This window comes from Ambystoma mexicanum, chromosome 6q (assembly GCF_040938575.1).
Source record: "Ambystoma mexicanum isolate Mex_15411 chromosome 6q, UKY_AmexF1_1, whole genome shotgun sequence".
Lineage (NCBI taxonomy): Eukaryota > Metazoa > Chordata > Amphibia > Caudata > Ambystomatidae > Ambystoma > Ambystoma mexicanum.
In genome coordinates, this window is record NC_090937.1 from 748,434,863 (window position 1) to 748,456,621 (window position 21,759).

The following is a 21,759-nucleotide window of genomic DNA, read 5'->3' on the forward strand; positions in this document are numbered from 1 at the left end:
GCACCAGAGGCAGGCATCGTGCGAGTCCGTCACCGACATCTTGGACCCACACTCCCCGCACTTCTTGAAGCCCGGACGCGGGGTCTAAGACGAAGTAGAAGACATCTTCACACAAAGGATTTTCACAAAACAAACAGGTTCGAAGAACCGAGAAGAACAGAACTCCAAAGAGTCGAGGCGGTAACCGAGATTCACGAAGCAACACGTTCGCGGAAAAAACGGAACTGAGGCTACGGGCGTCGTGCGTCCTACTTATCACATCGGATGACGTCGGAGGAGGTCCTCGACGACGGCGCATCAACGTCATCGACGCAGGACGCAGACGCCGAAAAAAGTTTACGAAGCAGCACAGCTGTGGTGATTACATGTCATAGATATGGAATACGTCGGAGGACCCAATCCCCTCGAATCCTCCTTATGCTCATTATGTGTACACACACACACACACACACACACACACACACACACACACACAGAATTGTGCATGCACATACTCGAATTGGACAAATTGTTACACCAAGTACTCAACCTAATTAAAGTTGATGCAGACTAGTCCTCTGTGCCAGGAGTCTAGGTGGTTTTGGTTCCTTGTTAAGCGATGAAGAATTGTATACAGAAAGGGGTTGTGCACTACTACGAGTTGTACCGTAAATGGGCAGGTCATTTTGAGAGATTTACAATAGTAGCTATAAATCGATATCGCCTGTAAAAAATAAATACATTAAAAAAAGCTTCTATTCAACCTGAGGATTTTGATTAGTAAGACGAATGAGTGCACTACAATAGCAATTTTCTATGGACTGTATAACCACTAAATATGAAAACTGTGAGATGAGTTTACTTATACAATAAACTTACCCTGAAAAGCGATATTCTGGCTTATTTCTTTCAGAGCGCTCTGTAAAAAGAAACAAAAACTTTACTTAAGACAGACTCACACCCACTGTGTAAGACAAAACGATACATTGATCACTGTGTCCACCAAACAAGAGAGCAGAGAAAAGAACTTCCTTTTGAATTGTATTTAACAAATACAATTTTGAAGATTTGTTGTGGATGTAAGCATTGATACTACCTATCTCTGCAAATCAAGATGTTTTTAATGCAAAGATTTCTCTACCAGAGATGTTCGGGGGCTGCTGGATCAACTGGATCAGAGGAAGACGGCTCACCTTCCTGGGATAGTTTGTGGGCCAGGGGCAGTTCCAAGAGGGAGGAAGGAGTTTCTGAATGACTAATCACAGTCAAAGGTCTGTTTTTGGGTGGATGCAATTGCCTATGATGAAGATCCTGATCACGTGAATCCTATTTCTATTTCCCACAGGCGCAGTCCCTTCCAGGTACCTTTAATTTCTTTTGGATTTGGAGCTGCTCACCATATTCCTGGAAACTGAGAAAACGTTAACAGGTCTACAGGCAGTTTGGCATCCTTCATTTTTAAATCTAGGCATCTTAGAGCCTAATCATCATGTTTAGCGCGTTGCCCCACGTTACCTAGACTCATTCCCCCTTTTGGCTCCTCCCAGTCCATGCATTGTTAATTAACCTCCAAATCATACTGCTTGGTTTGAAGGCTGAGTAAAAACATTCCACAGTTGCTCTTCTTTGGAAGACAGCGTTATTAATATGTAGGACAACAGAACACATCTTGCACCCGCTGAGACCTATGGGTCGGCGGCTTGTCACAGTGGCGAGTTGAGTCAAGATGAGCTAATGGCATATCCCGTGAAGGGAGGCGTTGCCATCACTGTGGCATGCGGCTGGGATAGACTGGGAAGTCCTGTCCATGGGCAAGTGAATCATGGCACGACTGGCTTTAATTACATTAATTTCATCTGAATGAAACTCACACAAATCCAAAAGACACTGACTACTTCTGAATTGATCTTCATCCTCTTCAAAAGCAGAGCTTTGTCAGTATACGACTTAGAGAAGTAATATTCTACTATGTTTTTTTTAGCCACTCTTATTCCCCTCTCCTTTACTTTTCCCCACTCAGGACAATCTGCTCTGCAGCTTTTTTTTTTTACAGATTGCTCTTCACCCCTATTTGCAGTCATACCACAATCATATCTGGATACAGGCAGAGCATGTCACTCCCGCTGAAACCTACAGGCAGAATAACCCCCAACTCAATGTACTGCGAGTGCTCCCCAACAGCCTTTGCAAGGAGTCCCCCATGTATGCAAGCATTATTGAATCCATTATGCTCAGCACGGACTTGGACAACACATTCCCCCCTTCCCCTTCGATACTCCCGGGTTTCCAAGCCGAAAGGGGAATATTTCTGGGAGGCAACATTCTGACACATCAGTGAAAATGTTGCTCCATACGTGCTTAACAGCTAACTAGAGCTATGAAGTCCTCTTTTTAGGGGCTGTGTGGGGGAGGACACACATACATGGTTAGTAATATTGTGTGTTATATTTTGACTAAAGTGCCTATTGAAGCAATGGAATTCTATCTGTGATTTATAATAACTTATGTATTTAGGTATACCAGTGTAGTGTGTCCTCTAGGAGTAACTGTGGGTGTAACTGTGGTGACTAACTGTACAGGCTACTGGCCTTCATCCCTCATTCGAGTTAAAGCCTGGCTGCTCCACCACTGCTCCCAGTATAAAGAGTACTGATCTCACCTCCCTACCTGAGGGCTAAGTCTGTTTTTCTCTTCTTTCTTCCCTCTTCTTTTCTCCAACATGTACCTTCAAAGATGCAATCACCAACCCACTAAGTCCCTGATAAACCCCTTGTCAATGGCCACATGCTCCATAGCCCCCCCAAGCAGGGCACCCAACTCCCATGCAAAAAGGAATTTATACTAGACTAACCTCAGGCCCCCTCGTAAAGTCACCCGCCTCTCATATCAACATTCTGTGGCATGTTAGTACTATTGCACGATTTCTATCTGATACTAAGTTTATGGTAAGGACACTGGCTTAGTCTGCAAACTCTCCTTTAAGTACATCACTTTCTCACCCATATCAAAATTCAATCCGAGTAAATGATCCTTGTTGTGTACGTATGTCACAGTGGCCTAACAGCGGGGTATTTCTGCTGCATGCCTACGTTTTTGTGGGGGGTCATAGTATGCACATATTTTGCAAGGAGGCATCATTTCATCACTACCAACGGCTATGTCACTTTACATGGTCATTAGAAAGTCAAAGACAGACCTCCTCCACTGATGTGTTTTGTCCTAGTCTTTGGTGGAGTGCAGGGAATATACTTGGGGCATTAAGTTGCAGATGGGCACATAATTGGCACCCTAAGTGAGAACCCAAAAAAGTCACCCATGGTCGTTTGCATTAGGAAACCTCTCCATTATCATCTATGCTCCACACTGCTACCTCAGAGGGGGAAGGGCAAGAGTGGTGGGTGCCAACATCGTTCTAAAATTGTCCCCCATGCATATTCAGCTGGCGTTACACCCACCTATGAGAAAGGGAATAAGGACAAATAGTACCACTCTAAGCTAGTACTTCTTTGTATCATGTGAAGGTGCATTTTTGGGGAACATCAGAATGACCACAAAATAAATATCTCACAGTGATTGTAGCCTGCAGCCCTTCTCAACACATACTGCATACTGACCATGCAGCACATTTTTAGTGACATCAGCTTAATAATACAAAAAAAGGAAAACAAATGTTTGCCAACCTTGGTCGTATACATCCATTTGAACTTCCTCTGCGACTGACCCCCCCACATAAGCCAAGAGTAAATGTGGAGCATGCAGCATGCTTAGTGCAAACATACCCAAAGTGCAACAGTCTGCTTCATGAGATTGCAGCTTTCCTGCTTTCCAATAAGGGGCTCCTTGTTACCAAACCTACTGTTGCATACCGGAGATTAGAAAAAATCTATGTGACGAATCCCAGGGTATTGTCACTACTTCCAAGGGGGAGGCCCCTTCCCATGAGGCCAGGGAGGTGAAGCTGCTACCAAACAGTCCCCCTGGGGTGGTACTCAGATGGATTTCATGGGGAGGGAAGCCCTCCATGGGATAAGTGACAATCTCCTTGGGAGAATGCGGTATTCCCCTCCCTCATCTCCGTCCCCTCCTTCCTTTCACCCCACTCCGTACCCTCTGCTAACCCATACCTCTATTTTTGTAGCAGTGAGGAAATCAAGTCCCAGGATAGTACTGAGACAAAAAAAGTGCTACTGAACTTTGTGACGATCATCAGTTCACTACTGTGACGAGGAAGAACAAGTATAGCTCACACGGTTATAAGTCTCTTGTTTTGATTACTTTTCCCCTTTTATAACGATGTTCACTTGCATATCTTCTTTCAGGGGGTTTTCTGTTCAATAACTGTTTGGCATGTCTGCTGATAGGCCCCAGTGTCCCCGCTTTCCTTCCGTAAACTCAGTGGTTCTTCCTGGCGTATTGCATCTACCATATTAAGCTGGCAGCAAGCATTCGGCGTCCTGCTCGCTGCTTCTGTTTCCCGGCTTATCTGCTCTTTGCAGTGCTTAACACCTGCAAGCGCCCAGAAGTCTTCTCTTGGCTTCTGACGTCTCTGCAGCGTGTTCTTCCTCACGGTCTACTTCCCTTCTCCTTGGTGAGCGGTTGGCTCCACAGAACACCTTCTAGTCCTTCTGTCTCTCCGTCACTTCCGATAGATGCAGTCTTCTCCCTCCAGCAGCTCTCTTTGCTCAGCTGCATCAGCTGATTACATTTCTCAGCTGTAGGCAAGTACTCGTAACAACTAGAGCACTGCTTGCGCTCTTGGCCTTGGGTGATCTGTATTACTTGATCCCTCTTCCTTGCCCCAGTATTCACGTGCTTATGGGAATGGAAGTCCATTCCTCATGACTTGGATACGTAATTTGGAAACCACTAAGAACGTTTACCCAAAGTCAAGTATGGTTCTGATGGTTTGTATACATAACTGGTGAAAAGGCTTTCAACTCTTCATAGGTGGATGAGGGGCAGCATAACAATATGCTAATAAGGCATTCGGTATAGGTGGGATATCCTCAGAAGAAAAAGGGGGATACCATGTCTCACCCGATGATGGAACAACACTCCCCCGGAGGCCGTCTCCCTGCCATGTGATCCTCCCTCATATAGCCACCCCCAATGTAAGTATCAGATAGCAGCTGCTGTCCCCTGGCCACATGGGGGAAGGTCACCGTCGGGAAAGAAGTGATGACACCATCAAATTCATAACAATCCCTAGATCCTCTCCACAGCCTACGCTGGATGTAGCTGCACTTACTCTCGCATGCATTGGCTGTTTGCTGACATCAGCCCCCCCCGCCCCTACTCTGGCCCTGCTTTGTCCCCAGGAGGGAAAGAACAGGTTAGGCCTCCTCTCATCCAGGCGTTGGAATGTGTTTTTCCCTCTTTGGAGTATGTGGCTGAATCAACAGCTGGACGAGCAGAACCGTGCCAGCTCTCCCAGAAACATTTGGAGAGAAGACCCTCTTGAGAGAAGTCTGTCTTGTCGAGAAAAGAGTAGATCTTGATTAACTTGCCAATGTCCTTGACAAAGAAGTTGCTAAACAGCATCCCGTTGGCAGCTGTGGCAGCCTCTGAAGTTTTAGCTCCCCTAGCTTGGTTTCGATCTTGACCAGCTCTCCTATTTTCTGCCACTAGGACATAGGTAGACTTCCACAGAAGGGAGCTGGCCTGCTGGAACCAGCCCACTAACATCTGTGCATCCACCAGTTTCCCAGTAACCTTAGCCTCATTCCCAAACTCCAGGATGTTTGCCAGGGGGGCCACCCCATCAAGGACTTTGACATAGCAGGCCTTCCATGACCTGTCTTTCATTTTCTTGATCTCACTGCCATTTCTTCCAAGGAAGTTGAGCATTTGGGCTGGGTTTCTGGGGTTTATGTGACTTGGTGGCGATGCAGGGCCTGAGGCATTCTGCTTTTAACTTGCTCCTGGCTTCTTTGTCAAGTAGGGTGCACCCCTCTTCTTTTCTGCTACCTTATACAGGGTAGCCCATTTGGAATATCATGGATGTACTAGGGCATCCAGTGAATGTAGTGACCTATACTCTTGTCCCCATTGTCTTTGATCACTTGCGATAAACTGTGCCTCTTCAACGTAGGCTTTGGTCGTCCCTGAAATCAGACTCACTGTCACCAGCGTATGACGACAAAGCCGTGCCCTGTCTTGCTTCCTCCGGGCATGAGGGTTCACCTTCTAACCCTAGTTGACTAGCCAGGAATGCTGCCTTTAACACATCCAGACCTGTGAGGACTGCCTTCCATACTCTTGTCCACAGAGGATCCCAGGACTCAATGTTTTGGGTCATGGCTGAGCGCAGGCCTCTATCCACCTCATTCTGAGACTCCGAGCTGTCCACTGCTGGCACTGAACCACACACACAGACACGCACACATGGCACACCAGAGAGGCCTAAGGTGCTTGTAGGGGGAGGTGTTGATTCCTCGGGCCCGTCTAGCTTGGAAACTAGGTTCCTGATGTTGCCATTAATGTCCAAGAAAGTTCAAGCTGTCAGAATATAGTTCATGACCCTGCTACATGGAGCGAATGCTCTGTGAGGCAGAGCTAAGGGATAGACTGATGATGGCCTTACTTGCACTGTCAGGTTGCAGATGCTGCAATGAGGACGGGGCGATGCCAGAGTCGCTGTGCTCCAAAATCATTCTCCAGCCGACGAAGAAACAGAAGCCTTGTGCTCCCTCCAGCCCCCACCGTCCTTCCTCATGTGGAGCAGGATTGCAGGAAGGTAAGCCAACGGGGCTTTGAAAATAGCCAGGGATGTTCTTTTTCCTCTTTATCAATGCAGTCTTCATTTAGAACATTATTTGCCTCGAACGCATGCCACCCTCCAAATTAGAGCAAGTGTTGCCAATTTGAAATTTCAGCAAAACGTTTTATTTTTCCGAGACATCCGTTTGTTTTATGATCAACTGAGGGGCACATTACATTTTTACTGCATTTACTTGGCTGGCTCTGTGCACTTTCCGAGATGGCCGCCCCTGCCTAGGGCAGAGGAGTCATCCATTGTCTAAGGCCTGCCCCCTCAGCAATTGGCTGCCTCACTCCTACATCAACCAATCAGGGGCACCGGCAGGCGGAAGCCGGCCCAACACTGAAGGCCCCGTCTGTGCCTGGCCGAGGAGGGGCTGGAGGGCCCTCTACAAACTATGCCTCTGCCTCCAGACTTGATCCATGGACATCGATGCTCGCTGCATTACTTGAAGTGAGTGATGGCTGTACTCTCATTGTCACCTCCACCAATCCTACTGAACCTTTCTACTCTGCATTTGTACTTTGCCTTCTTTGCCACCACTAATCTTCATCTCCTATCACTGCATTTAGGCTGTGTGTAGCTTTAACATCTGTGCACCTCTCTTGCATTGCATCGGTGCCTCTTTAAAACAATTTGATTTTAGGCTGTGTACTTTTTACAGCTGTGCACCTGGATGCTCTATTCCTTTCTAGATTGCATTTACACCTTTGTGACTACTTCCACTAGGCCATCTGGTGAGTTTAGCTATAACTGTGCGGTGCAGCCACTCTTCTAGCATTCCTCAACTATCCTCTGCCACACGTATGGCTCTCTCCGCCACACGTATGGCTCTCTCCATCTCTCATATTTTCTCCAACTGCTACTCTACCACCCACCCCCCTCTATCACGAAGTCCAGTAGAAAAAAGCACAAAAAAGACATCTTGAGTGCAAACGGTGAACTTCCCATCACAGACACCTACGTCAGCGCTTCCTCCAGAGAGGTTTTCACTGATATCCTCTTCTCTGTCCCCTCTCCAGATCTATGCCCCCCTCCCCCATCTCATCTCCACTCTCTCTCCTTCCACATCCTCTACCATTAATGGTGGCACAAAGTGGGAAGTTCTCTTGGCCAGCTTGTCATCCTCATGTTCCTTCGTTAATGTCTATCACACCGGTAATATCCTGGTTCAGGGTCTACAACCCAACCTGCATATTTTTGACCGGTTTCTGCCTTCTCCCATTAATTTCCTTCTTTCCTTCTCCTGCATCTCCCCCTACCACGCTCCCTCTCCCCCTCTGACTGGTGTACCACGGCCCTATATACCACCTCAGAAAACTTTCAAAAAGAGAGACCTCCTCCATCTGGCAACTCTTAATGCCCGCTCAGCCAACAAACACTCTGCTGACATTACCTCCTTGAAGATATTGGGCCTCATTATTACATTGGCGGGGCACGGCTTCCGCTGGTGTCATTTTGTTTTTCCGGCGCCCACAAATGGGCAATTACCGGGTCATTACAGCCCTGCCGGAAAAAAGATGCTCCCCATTCAGCGAGATTGGATGCACCGACACCGTTTATAATTGTGCCGGTGTATCCGACATACTGTGCTCGCGGGTGACGCTCTGCCCGCCAAGCTTACCAGTACTGTAGTTCCCAGACCAGCAAACTTATAATGAGGCTCCTTGACCTCGACATTCTCGCTCTTACCGAGAATGCCAGCTCAGTCACTGCTTTTGACTCCCTCCTCCCTGACGGCTTCATCTCCAAGCCTCAATATCACTGCACTGTCGGGGTTGGGGGTCCTTAATCTTCCCCAAGCGGGTTCCTGCTTCTATCTCACCCACCCAGCACTACCCTTCCTTTAAAAGCCTGCTTTGCAGGTTGGTTATCTCTCCCATCTCCACTCTGACCATTGCTACCATTTACCGGCCTCCAGGCACCCACCACCCTGTTCCTCTCTGAATGGGCTGATTTCTGCTCTTCCTTACTTCCATCCACCTACAACCTCCTTCTCCTGGGTGATTTCAACTGGACTCCCCTGGCTCTGCATCAACTCTCTTCACTGACCTCCGCACCTATATTCCCCTCTCCTCTTCTCCCAATTGGGTCCCTTTGGCCCTAAAACCACCCCCCAAAAAGCCCCACCAACCTCGTTCACCAACATCTGCATGATGAAACGAGTGTCAGATGCTGCCTTCGCTTCCACCTTCATTCCCCCTCATCCCCTACCTCTGATACTACCTCTGCCTCTGCTCTCAGCAACCTCCACCTTTGCATTTGTATTTATTTTGATTTATATAGTGCTTTAATCCAAAGCGCTAAACATGAGGAACAAGCAAATACAACAAGCAATACATGATATTGAATCAAACCAGAAAACAGTACAAGGAACAATTTACATTATTTATGAGGTTAAGCGCAAGTGGAGAGGGACCAAAGTGAGAGATGGAGTAGGAGGTGTACGTGAAGGGGCTACAGTGGTAAGAGAGGAAGCAAAAAGATACTAGGGGGGTGAGTGGAAGAGATAGGATTTTAGAGAAATGCGAAATGAGGGCTAGGAGGTAATATAGCTGACGGGGAGGGGTAGGCGGTTCCAATGGAAAGGAGCGAGAAGGTGGAAGGAGCGGAAGCGGGGAGGGGCAAAGGGTGGAGGAGAGAGAAGGAAGTGATCTGCAGAACGGAGAAAACGAGAAGGAGTGTAGAAAGTGAGAAGGGAGGATAGGTAGGGAGGGGCAAGACAATAGAGGTGTTGTAATATGCACAGGCACGTGCACGGGCACTTGTGGAATGTTGAGGCATTTTCAGAGTCAACATTCCACAGTGGCCGTTAGGTTGAGGAGGTTGAAGCAGGAGGCTGTGGGGTCTTGCAATAAAGTACTTACCTTCATCTTACTTGTGTCCGGTGAGATCGTGTCATTGGCGACGAGGATTTTGCTGGATAAATGGTGAATGGATGCCAGTGGCCTTTTCCTCGAGGACTTTGAGGGATGTGGAAACCAGGTACTCGGTAATTGAGAGAGAGACTTTGGCAGTGTTATGGGCTTCAAAACACTTCAGGACATGTTTGTGGGGCATACCCTATATTGTCAGAACGGACCATAAACCGTTGGTGCAAGTGTTTTCTACCAAGGGAGTCATTGCAGTAACCCTGAGGATTGCGAAGTGGTCAGTACAGCTACAGGATTACAATTTTTCTTTGCAGTATTTTCCTGGGAAGTTTAATGTTGTGGCAGACTGCTTGTCCCGTTTGCCTGTTGTGGAGGTGGACAGTCAGGCAGGTTTGGTGAAAGAGGAAGACTTGCAGGAATGTCAGGTTGCTTTTGTGGCTTCTGCTGTGGAGAAGTCATTGTGGGATGTGGAGTCTGGGGCTGATCTTGAGTTAAAATGGATTAGGGAAGGTCTAGTGAAAGGTTGGCACACGGTTAAGGATAGGCCTGAAGGGAAAGGTTATGCCCAAGTTCTGCATGAATTAGCCGAGGGTCCATGGGGCGTGTCTAGGGGGAAGTAGGTTGATACCCCCTGTAAGTCTGAGAGGTAGAATGGTGGAATTGGCACATGTTGGTCATTTGGGTCGATCTTTGACCAAGAGGAGACTCAGGGAGGAGTACTGGTGGCCGTCCATGGACAAGGATGTTGAACAAGTGGTGAAAGACTGTCAGGCATGCTCTGTCAGCGATAAGAGCAAGGTGCTGCATCCACAACCTGTACATCCTGTAGAGGTTCCAGAGCAAGTATGGTCGAAATTGGCTTTGGACATCATGGGTCCGTTTGAGTGTTTAGAGCCTGAGCCTAGATATGTGTTGGTGGACTATACGTCCAGATGGATTGAGGTGGCGGTGTGTTCCTGTGTCACAACCAATTCTGTTATTGCCTTCTTGAGGAAAGTATTTGATCGTGAGGGATTACCTGCAAGTTTAGTTACAGATAATGGGGTGCAGTTCACCTCCAGAGCAATGAGAGAATTTTTGGAACAGCATGCCATTTCCCATTATAGGACAGCTCTGTATAATCCTTCTGCTAATGGATTAGTTGAGAGGGCCAATGGTACGATTAAGTCAGCTATACAATTGGCTTTGGCAAATGGTTTGGATTGGCAGGAGGTGGTGACACAATATCTGGCTGCATATCGGAGAACCCCTGCCATGGTTACGGGCAGATCTCCATTTGAGCTCATGAGGGGCAGGAAAGCAGGTACAATGTTGAGAACCCTGGCTATGGGTGGTGGAGGTCCATGTAATATGGATTTGCAGGCTATTCATCGCAGCATTTTGGCACGCCAGGAGGCCACGGTGTCTTCACAAAAGTTTAGGAAGGAGTTGAACGTTAAGCCTGGGGATGAGGTGTACATAAAAAATCCCAGGATGGTTCACAAAGGCTACAGCACGTTTTTGCCCTCAAGTAGAGTGGTTAAGGTTAGAAAAGTTCATGTACAATTGGAGGATGGCTCTGTCTGGAGTAAGAGACGGGTGGTGGTGGATGGCTGCAAACGCGTGGAGAGGGCAGGTGTGCAGTCTGATCCGGAATCTCAGGAAACAGTGCTGGATTATGATCCTGTGGGTTCACAAGTAATCAGGTTCGAACAGGAACAGGATGTCCCACTTCCAGGTCCTTTGGGTGCAGAAGTGAATGTGGAGTGTCAAAATGCTTCTGATCAGCAACCTGATGTAGGACAAGAAGCGGGTCGTCTGGTTAGGAAGTGTGGTCCCCCTATAAGGTTTATAGATTACATTTGTTAAATGTGAAATTTACATTTTATGGTGCGTCGCACCCATGTCGTCAATCTTTCTATATCTATTTGTAATTTGTATTAATTTATAAGTCATGTAATCTTCTGTTCATATTTCCATTGTTCAATTTGTGTTGCGGTTTATCCTGTTACACGATGTTAACATTTTTGTTATGCAAGGGAAGAGGATATGTTGTAATATGCACGTGCACGGGCACTTGTGGAATGTTGAGGCATTTTCAGAGTCAACATTCCACAGTGGCAGTTAGGTTGAGGAGGCTGAAGCAGGAGGCTGTGGGGTCTTGCAATAAAGTACTTACCTTCATCTTACCTGTGTCCGGTGAGATCGTGTCAAGAGGGCTTTGAAAACTAGACAGAGGAAGTTAAATTTGAGCTGGGAGTGAAATGGGAGCCAGCCTAATGAGTTAAGAGAAGATGAGATGGAGTTGTGAGGTGAGAGAAGGCAGAGGGAGCGGATAGCAGAGTGGTAGATGGATTTCAGGGGGGGGAGAGGTGAGAGGCGGGGAGCCCAAAGAAAAGAGTGGAGCAGTAGAAGAGTCACCTTTCCATCACCAATACTCGACATTCTTGCCCCAGTCATGAGGATCAGCCGGACACCTGCCTCTAAGCGTAACACCTGGTACGACTCCAAACTTGCGGCCCTGAAACAAAGTGCACGGCGATGGAACGGGAGTGGCACACTTCAGGCTCACCCTCTGACAAGCTGGCCTGCCGCCTGTTCCAAAGGCAATACAGACTCTCCATCCGCGCCAAGAAAAAAATCCAACATACATGCATGGGTTTCCGGTGCATCCAACAACATGGCTGAACTTTTCGAGATCTGTAGGGAACTAGCCAACCCTTCGGCAGTCTCCTCCTCCCCTTCTCCTGCTCAGGCCTTCTGCAACGCACTGGCCACACACTTCGCAACCAATAACTCAGAACATCCCGAACACTCTCGCCTCCCTTGGCCTCTCCCCCACCACTCCCCCTTTTCCCGTCACACCTGAAGAAATTACCAGAGTTGTCCGCTCCATGAAGGTCTCTTCTAAACAGGTTTCCCCATACTCATCCAGAACCATCAAGGATAACATTGACTCCCTTGCCGCCGCACTCGCCGATTTCTGCGATCACTCTCGTCACTGGATCTTTCCCCTCCTCCCTTAAGCACTCCCTTGTGCGCCCACTCCTGAACAAACCTTCAGCAGACCCTGCTGCCCTGTCAACTAACACCCTATTTCCATCACCCCCTTCCTGGGCAAGCTGATGGAGAGGTTGGTATTGCCCCAACTCAACTCACACACCAAACTTTCTGATTGTCTTCACGACCATCAATCGAGATTCCGAGCATCCAGTGGCACGGAAACTGCTCTTCTGAACACCCGAGAAGAACTGCTTGCATCTCTGGACTCCAAATCCCCCGATATCCTCATCCTTCTCAATCTCTCCTCTGCCTTTGATACAGTCAACCATTCCATCCTCATACAAGGCTCCACGATACCCTTGGTTGCTCAGAATGGGCACTGGACTGGCTGACATCCTTCCTTACTGACCGCTCTTCCCAAGCCATCTTGGGTACCTTATCCTCTCCCATTTCCTTCTCCACCTGTGGTGTCCCCAGGGTTCTATCCTCTCCCCTTGTCTCTAACATCTAACTTGCTCTGCTTGCACACCTCATCCCCTCCTTCTCCTCCAACTTCCAGTGTAACGCAGATGACACAGCTCTTTTTCAAACTTCCTGCCAACCTGCTTGTACCCTCCATCATCCCCAACTGCCTATCTGCCATCTAGTTCTGGTGCACTGCCAATGATCTCTGCTTCAACGCCTGTAAAACTGAGATTCTTCCCATCAGGACCCTTGTTCCCTCCTCCTTCCCTTCACCCTGGCCTTCCTCCTTGGGCTCTCTCCCTGCTCCTTCTGAAGCCAGAAACCTTGGAGTCATCTTCAACTCCCCTCTCTCCTTCCTCCCTCACACTCAGGACATTGAGAAGGAAGAGCTGAAAGTGGGACTTCTTGGCAAAGGAATTCCCTTTTCTCACTTTCCCCCAGAGGCTCAATGTTACCCGAGCCCTGGTTCTCTCTGGACTAGACTATTGCAATAGTCTCCTCCTGAATCTACCTTCCTCCACTCCGCTACCCCTCCAGCTAATCTAGAATAGGGCAGCAAGACTCATCCTTGGCCTTAAACCCAGGGACCGCATCTCTTATGCCCTAAAAAGTCTTGATTGGTGCACAGATGAAATTCAAATCCCTCTGCATCATCCACAAGACTGTCTGGGCCCAGGGACCACACTATCTTACACGTTATCTTACTAAATACTTTCCCTCTAGACCACTTCCTTCGTTTGGCACCAACTTGTGTGTAAAGCGTTTTGCAAAACAGAGGGTAGGCGGTCGATCGCTTTCCTCAGCTGGCTCCTTCCTATGGAACAGCCTCCCCCTGCCTTTATGCCTTGAGCAGGACTTTCTTAAATTCTGCAAGCTCCTCAAGACATTCCTCTTCACCTCCTCCTTCCCTTCTCTTCTCTGCTAATCCTATAGTTGTTTTGATTGGTGTCCGGGGCCCTTATGCTTCCTCAGGGTGCTTGACCTCCCACCCCCAATCGGCCCAGCTCCTGTCCTCCCTCAGCACTTGCCTTGGCACACCCTCCGCCCTGTAGGATGGCACTTGGCCATGTAGCACTCAACAACCCAAGCACTTCACCTCTGGCTCACCCATGTGCCCGGACTCCCTAGCACTTACTCCCTCTGCCCTTTTCCTTGCTGCACTTGCACGTTCTGAATACTCACAAGGCATAATAGGTTTGTCCTTCCTCCTTTTCCATCCGCTGCTCTTAGTAACTATTTTGTTATGTAATGTATGTCACTCCCTTGTTCCCTCCCTTGCCCTGTGGGCGCTGTAAGGAAGGCATGGTATCAACAGTAAGCCAGACAAGTGACCACAGTTCAAGGGTGTTTATTGAACTTTCACAAGGGTGTGATAATTGCCTATCTAAACCTAAATCTACAGATGGGAGCAAGCTACGACCATCAAATAATAATAATGCAGTCCTAGTGGAGTCTTGTCAAAATGAAAGGGACTATACTAAAAAATAATTATTGCCAATCCTTACCGCCAATTTACAAATAGTGTTGGGTAATGTCCATGAAAAAGAAAGAAGTATTCACAAAATGATAGGTCAGGATGTTCGGGCCGTTGACCTCCCTTCCCCCATGTTTTCAGCATGGGGCAAGGCGGTTCACTCGAGCAAAGCATACACTCTGGCTTCTTCGACACAAGTGTAAAGTTCTATTTCCAGCAACAGGGCGTTCTGTGCCCAAGTCTCTTTTCTCATCAAGTATCTTGATTCAGAAGGCCGGATGTACAAAAAAAATAAGATACACAGTTCTTTTCGTCTTACAAGTATGAACTCGGGTGCTTCACCCTGCATCCCCCTCAGTCGGGCTCAAATCCCTGCTATTTTACGATTGTTACTGCGAATCCCCCTCTTCCGGGCTCAGATCCCACTTTTTTACAAAGTTCCGAGAATATTTATTTTCTCAGGTGACTCACCATTCAACCCGGATCCCCCTTCGCTGATACTTCCCCTTTTCCAATTAGTCTCCCTCAGCTGGGCTCGAACCAATTGCAGTTCACCTTGAGTTACTGAAGACTTTCGAATGTGCACAGGATTTAACCTGACCCGTTGCAGGACCACTTTGATACAAACTTCCGTTTTACAATACAGTTGCCATTCAGTTGGATACCTAAAAGAGACCTTTGAATGAGCACCCACGTGGTGCCGGACCACTCTGTATACGGCATCTCACTTGGCCTCCCAAAGTTCATTCACTCCTTTGGTTACCAATTATATTTGCGTCGTTCATCACATGCGTTTCACACAAAGTCCTCTCTGTATTGCTTCATGCAATGTTGCCACTTGCAACCTTTGCTCAAACACAAGCTGATTTGGCATCAGTCTCTCCGACTCACTGGCTGTGCTGTCTTTACTGGCGCTGCTTTGTTGTAGGACCAAGGACAGTACCACAGTGGCAATCGCTCCTCCCTGCCTTGGATATTGACCTGGGAGAGCTCCGGGTACCTTCGATGCACAGTGTAGGTTTGTTCAGCTTTAGTTCCTGGTCTTAGGCTTCTTGCTTTCCAAGGTTCGCAAGAGTAACGGTCTTTAAAGGCCAAGGGCACTTCCCTCCTTGCAACCCTCTCTGGTCTCGCCGTCTTTCTCCTTGTATTAAACTGCCATCTTGGAACTGTCTTTTCCTCGTGTGCTTTTCCTCACTCAGAGTGTGCTTTCGTGCTATGCCTTCCATCCGGTTGGGGAAGTGTGATGGAAGTCAGGTGTGTACGGCATACGGCATCTCACCATCCGGTGCCCCACTTCCACTCCTCGAAGACCCCTCATCCAGGTGATCCTCCTGCACTGGTCCACCCCCTGGAACTGGATCCAAAAGCAATGGCCGTGTCATGGCCACCTGGATGACATATCCCCAGGGACTAGTGGGCGAGACACCTTCAGGTTTCTCACAGCGCTTCGAAACGGTAGTTCACTTGCTGTATAAGTGCCTACAATCAAACAAATAAATATCAGGCGGGGGGGCGTGGCTGGATGGCGCCGTGAGGGGACGTGCTCTTGAGGAGATCCCGTTAATCCGACAAAGATCCTGAGAATTAAGCTGCAATTATGGCGTAAAAGCAAGCGGACAACGCATCCCCAGACGGGGGGAAGGTCCAGCACGAGAGTGGAGCGACTTGTGCGGCAAATTAGAGCTTAACTGGGCGAATCGTGGCCACCGGAATGGAGCTGGGCTCCTGCTACGCGGACGCGAAAAATGGCGGCGCACCAACAAAGGGTCATAAACTGACCGAAGAGCCGAGGATAGGAGCGTGAGCCTGCATTGCCCAAGCGAGCCTGCTCCAGCCCTGTGGGCGAGAAAGCACCCGGACAGTGCGCGGATAGAGTATCCGGCAGTGGGGGCCCCGTTGGCACGGGAAGCGGACCCCGGGACCAGGAGAGGAGGAGCGGCAGGAGTGGCCCAAGCGCCCCGGCTCTGGGACATAACAGGGGGCTGCGTCAGGTCGCCCTCAAAGGAACTGTGGGCACGGAGCGACGCAGGAGCACACCATCGACAGGGCGGTTGCCGGGAGGCACGCCTGAGGTGTGTGGAGACAAGCAAAGTGGGGGCTTGTGAGGGATCGAGCCCCGGGGTGCGGTCCCCATAGGAGACCTGAACGGACTGCGGAGACGGGGCGGGTTCAGGCCGTTACCCCCTGGCGGGGGCCTTGAAACGCTGGAGTGGGGCCTCACATGTAACACAGCGGACGAGTGTGCAGGGACGCAGCGTTCTTCCGAACATCGAGGACACGGCTGCTAGCAAGCGCACCTGGGGGGTGGTGCTTGGCTGGCCTCCCGGCGGTGCCACAACAAATTGAATAAGGTCGGATGCGGCCCGGGAGTGGGCCAGAGAGTACAGGGGGCCACCCGTCGCACAGACTGGAGGCGGCTGAAAGAAGAGGACGGCCTGGATACGAGCGACTGGCTCCACACCACAGCCCCGGCTCCAGAGGTTGGTGAAAAACATGGGCCGGGGAACGCAAATCGGTGCACCCTAGTCACTGAGTGCACAGGGCAATTGTGAAGAAGCATAAGAGGCTTAAGTGGGGGCCGGTGAGCACGGGCCACCACGGAGCACGCCAACTGCTGCACACCCGCTGGGAAGCAACAGTAATAGCATGTGCTAACAGAGGGGCACCCGTGCATGCCTGCTAATAAAGGGGGGCTGACCCGCTGCGGGGCACATCTACAAGTACCGTGGAGCCGGAGGGGATCACCCCACATAAGACCGCGGGCTGGCAGGCCCTAGGGCCAATGAAGAGTTGGAGTGGTGGAGTGCAGTGAGTGGCACCTAACCGCTAGCTGCACGTTAGAAACACTGCAGGGACTGGCTGGTAATACTGCATAAGAGCTGGTGCGTGGGAGGACACAGTCCATTCTAACAGAGCGGAGAGTGATAGGGACATACCCGAATAAGGCTGAAGTGACCTCCCAGTACTGAGTGTGGCCTGACGTTACATTGGCTGTCGCAAACCTGTACAGCACAGAACAATGTCTTCCAAAATTGTCAAACCCAGGAACAAGCAGCCCACGCTGGATGCCCATGCTAAGACATCTCCAGGAGCGGTAGGGGGCAAAAGCAAAGACAACACTACCACGGATGCGACGGACATGCCGGGCACGATCCAGGAGGTGCTTGCAGCGATTGCGGACCTGAAAGTCGCCTGGGAGACCAAGCTGGTCCTGGCAATGAACAACCTAAAAGTGGGACTGGACGTCAAGATTGGAGCGGTCCAGGAAGAAGTTAATTTGCTGAGGCAGGAATCCAACGGAATATGTGGAATCCATGCTCTTGCAGGAAATAACTGGCGGAGCACTGACCCAGAGTTTTGCAGTTGAGAGAGCGCACAGGGCCTTGACGAGGAGACCACCCCCGGAGTCCCCCCGCGGCCGCTGATCGCAAAAAACCTTAACTATCGTGATCGGGAGAAGATACTTGAATTCTTCCGGAAAGGAGGCACGATTGAAAGAGGACCGGCGAAAATCACAGCGTACCCGGATTACACTTTGCACGTTCAACGCAGCAGGATGAACTTTGGGTCGGGGAAAAGGAGGTTGAGAGAGGCTGGCCACAGATATATGCTGCTTTACTTGGCTAAATTGAAAGTGTTTCACAAGAATAAAACCCTGTTTTCTGAGACGCCGGAAGATGCCATGGACTGGTTGGACATGCAGGGATGCCCCCAAGAACCGGGTACCCAGACAGAAGTTGCGGAAAATAAGTGGCACGTAGCTGGGGCATCTCTGGTTATATGGCACAAAACATTGGAACTAGAATATAATACTAAATAAAGCTTGTGGGGAAGGTGTAGCAGGAAATATTGGCCAATGGGATCCGCCAGCAGCAAATACTCCGAATTAGATAAGAGGGAGCCCCTGGGAAGCATCCCTTGAACCCCATAGCATTACGCTTAGTTAGGTCACTGATAGTCCGGTGACACCCCGCGGGGTCCTAGTCTTCGGGTTACAAGACAGGACCAGACACGGGTGGGCCTGAGATCCAGGGATGGTGCTGGGCATCTGTTGGGGTTGGTTGGGTGGGGGTGGGGGGGTTGTGTGCAGTGGGGTAGGGTTGGGAAGGGGGTGGGGGCAGTTCTTAAGGTTGGGGCGGTTAAGAGTCATAAAACGGGCCATCGTGATAGACATCAGCGGGACCGGAGAGGGGAAAAACATCATACCAATCGCATCGGGTAATCTCAGGGTCGTGACCTGGAATGCGCGGGGCCTCAATAGTTATCTAAAACGTAACAAGATGATGATGTACCTAAAGAGGATGCGGATTGATATCTCTGTTACAGGAGACCCACCTCACCAAGGAAAAGCTGGAGGTGGTCAGAAGAAAATGGAGGGGTAATGTCATAGGGGCCACATACTCTGTGTATGCAAGAGGGGTGATTACATGGGTGGCACCGCACGTGCCTTTCCAGCTGCACAGCTCGATGACAGACCCAGAAGGTAGAATGGTAGTGGTGGCGGGACTCCTGGAGAATATTATAAACTTGTACACCCCTAACCATGACACAGCAACATACTTCAGATCCCTATACAGTAAAATCAGCCCCCTAGCGGGTGGCGCAATGATCTGGGGAGGGGACTTCAATTGCACCCTGAACCCCAGGATAGACAGGTCAGATGACAAATCAGAAAGGCCGGCGCCAGCAGCCAAAGCGCTGAGAACACTGTTGACAGACCTCGGCCTAGAGGATGTGTGGAGACAACTGCACCCAGCAGACAGGCAGTACTCGCATTACGCAGCGCCACAGGACCTGTATACGAGGTAGGATTCTGTGTTTGCTGCGGCTGAGATAGTGGGAGAGATGGTGGGCGCGGAATACAAGGCCCGGGTGCTATCTGACCATTCGCCTTTGGTCGTAGAGTGGCGACATCAATCCCCCAGAGCGAGGATCCCGACATGGAGGCTCAGAACTGAGGCCCTACAGGATGCAGGATTTCGAGAGGACGTGAGGGAGGCCATTGAGGAATATTTAGAAATTAACATGGGTAGCGTACGTTCTGTGGGAACAGTATGGGAGGCATTTAAAGGAATGGTTCGGTCAAAATTCTTTATTGCCCCTACGGGTCGGCCATGTGTTTTTAAGCTTAAGTCGCTCGATTTTAGAAAAATTTCCTATGGACCTTACCCGAGTTTTCGTCCATTAAACGCACGCGAAAACAGGCACCAGGGAGCTGCCATTTTGTGATAATCCTATCATTTCCCCCATCGCCCTGGCTGATCTGCTTTTACGGCACTAAATCATATCCCCCGCCTCTGAGCCTGTCATCAGCAGACGCGTACCGCCCATTTCACAATGCCAAAGCACGTCTCGTGTCAACATTCGCTGCGCTTCAGCTAATGATGTGTCGCCATGGAAATGGCAGGACACCTCTTTCCTCAATAAGTATAAACAGATCGTTTCACAACACACAGCAGCAGATTTTCGATTCCATTCCGCTCTCTGTGTTACTTTGAGTATTCTGTGACTCGTTTCGGTGCTCTGGTCAGCTACCTTCGTTGCTTGTAGTCCGTGTGCACAGATACCAGTACCACCGCTATCAATTATTTTAGTTTGTGCAACACACAATGGATACAATAATGCCCTACATGTACGAGCCCGAGTATACCGAGGAGGAACTACTGGAAAGGGAAACACGCGAAAACGATGGGGCTTCGGACAGCAGTTGGCAGGACGAATCAACGGATGAAGACACTGGACCTAGTCGCATGGACGGTGTTTCCACCTGGTGCACATGCAATTGGTGCGAGCTAATGCCGACCGAGGAGGAGAACTGCTGCTGCTGTGAAAACGCGGGATGCGTGGCCTACATTTCGCAAGGCGAGCCACGACCGCAATGCATCACCGAGCTGCCAGACTTCAGGGCAGCCTGCCTCACACGGTCCGTGTTGAGGATAATGATGGTGCTTATGCATGAACTTTGCGCAACTGTTCGTCCTCATAATCCGAGTAACGAGTAAGTATACTCTGCTTGTGATGCCACTACTACTTCATGGTCTTCTACTATATCCAAAATTACATATACATATCATTGTAACGCATGAAATTCGTTCAATAGTGTGCAGTGTCTAGATAGCATTTGTCCGAGCAGAATGCCATTAGTTACAAGAATTGTCATTGACAACAAACGTTTAGTAAAATTATCTTGGTCATTTAAAAACAGTTTGTTTCATTCCTTTTCACAGGTGGTACAGGCTGGTGGCCTATCGTTCCTTTACATGGTGGCTTCACGGGAGGCTTGGACATCGCGTTCGAAGAGTGATACCCGCCTGTGCCGTTCGTACCATAAGAGAAACGTTCCCGAGTGACAGCGGTCAGTACAGGGGATTTTCTCTCGCTGTGCTGCAACCTGAACTGTACAATGTGTAAACCTTTGTATTTTTGTGTCATCAAAATAAGCTACAAAATAAAACACCACATAAATTTTAACAACAGTTGTTTTGATTTTTTAAATCAATGAAGTGTGTCTCCATTCAAGGATGGACGTCAGACACCTGTGCTCGGAATGGGTGAAGTTCAGGTCGCTGTGAAGAGGGGTGGTCACTATCTAAGCTAACAATCTATTATCAATAATGCATGCACTAAATAACACTTGTTCAAAGTCTTTCAGTCGGTTATGTCTCTATAAAAGTCACACAAATATCAATACTATCAATTAACATTGGATTATACAGGCCTTAGGTCAAGGGTCTTGACCACTATAATACAGTGTTTGAAGTGTGGGTCTGTGCTCACAAGAATCTCTGGTATGTGGCATTTGTTATTGATAGACAACGATATACTGCAGTAGGGGTCTAATGTTAGTTGGGGATCTGCTAGGTGGGCATCATGGCGTGGTCAGTGGTCTGGCACATGAAGAGAATACCTTGCAGGGACACAGGGTCAGAATGGCAGTAAGTTTCCACTGGCGAGGGTGCGTGGGCAAGGACACGTTTGTGGAGATGAACAAGCCATGTGCTTGGTTCAGGCCGGTTCACATGCAGGACCGTGATCTCAGAGAGTGATGTGTTACATTTATTAGCTGTTGCAAATACCTCTGGAGTTTTCCAGTCAGAGTGGGAACGAGGCTGTGGGCCATGTGCTCTGCGGGCTGTACGATCGCAGTGAGGCCTGGTCACCAAAATGGAGTGGAAAGGGGGTACAAAAATGGATGCCCCGTGTCCTTTAACATCACATAAGGGCAA

General features: G+C 49.2%; 1 protein-coding gene across 3 annotated transcripts in view; it reads right to left on the reverse strand.

Moving 5' to 3' along the window:
- The window catches only part of SH3D19 (SH3 domain containing 19), a 1,396,196-nt gene that overhangs the window by 1,091,893 nt on the left and 282,544 nt on the right, over nt 1-21,759 (reverse strand). For all 3 annotated transcript variants that reach the window (XM_069631268.1, XM_069631267.1, XM_069631269.1), the window contains exon 2: nt 859-898. In XM_069631268.1, coding sequence (XP_069487369.1) covers nt 859-898 — 40 coding nt within the window. The remainder of the gene's footprint in view (nt 1-858; nt 899-21,759) is intronic.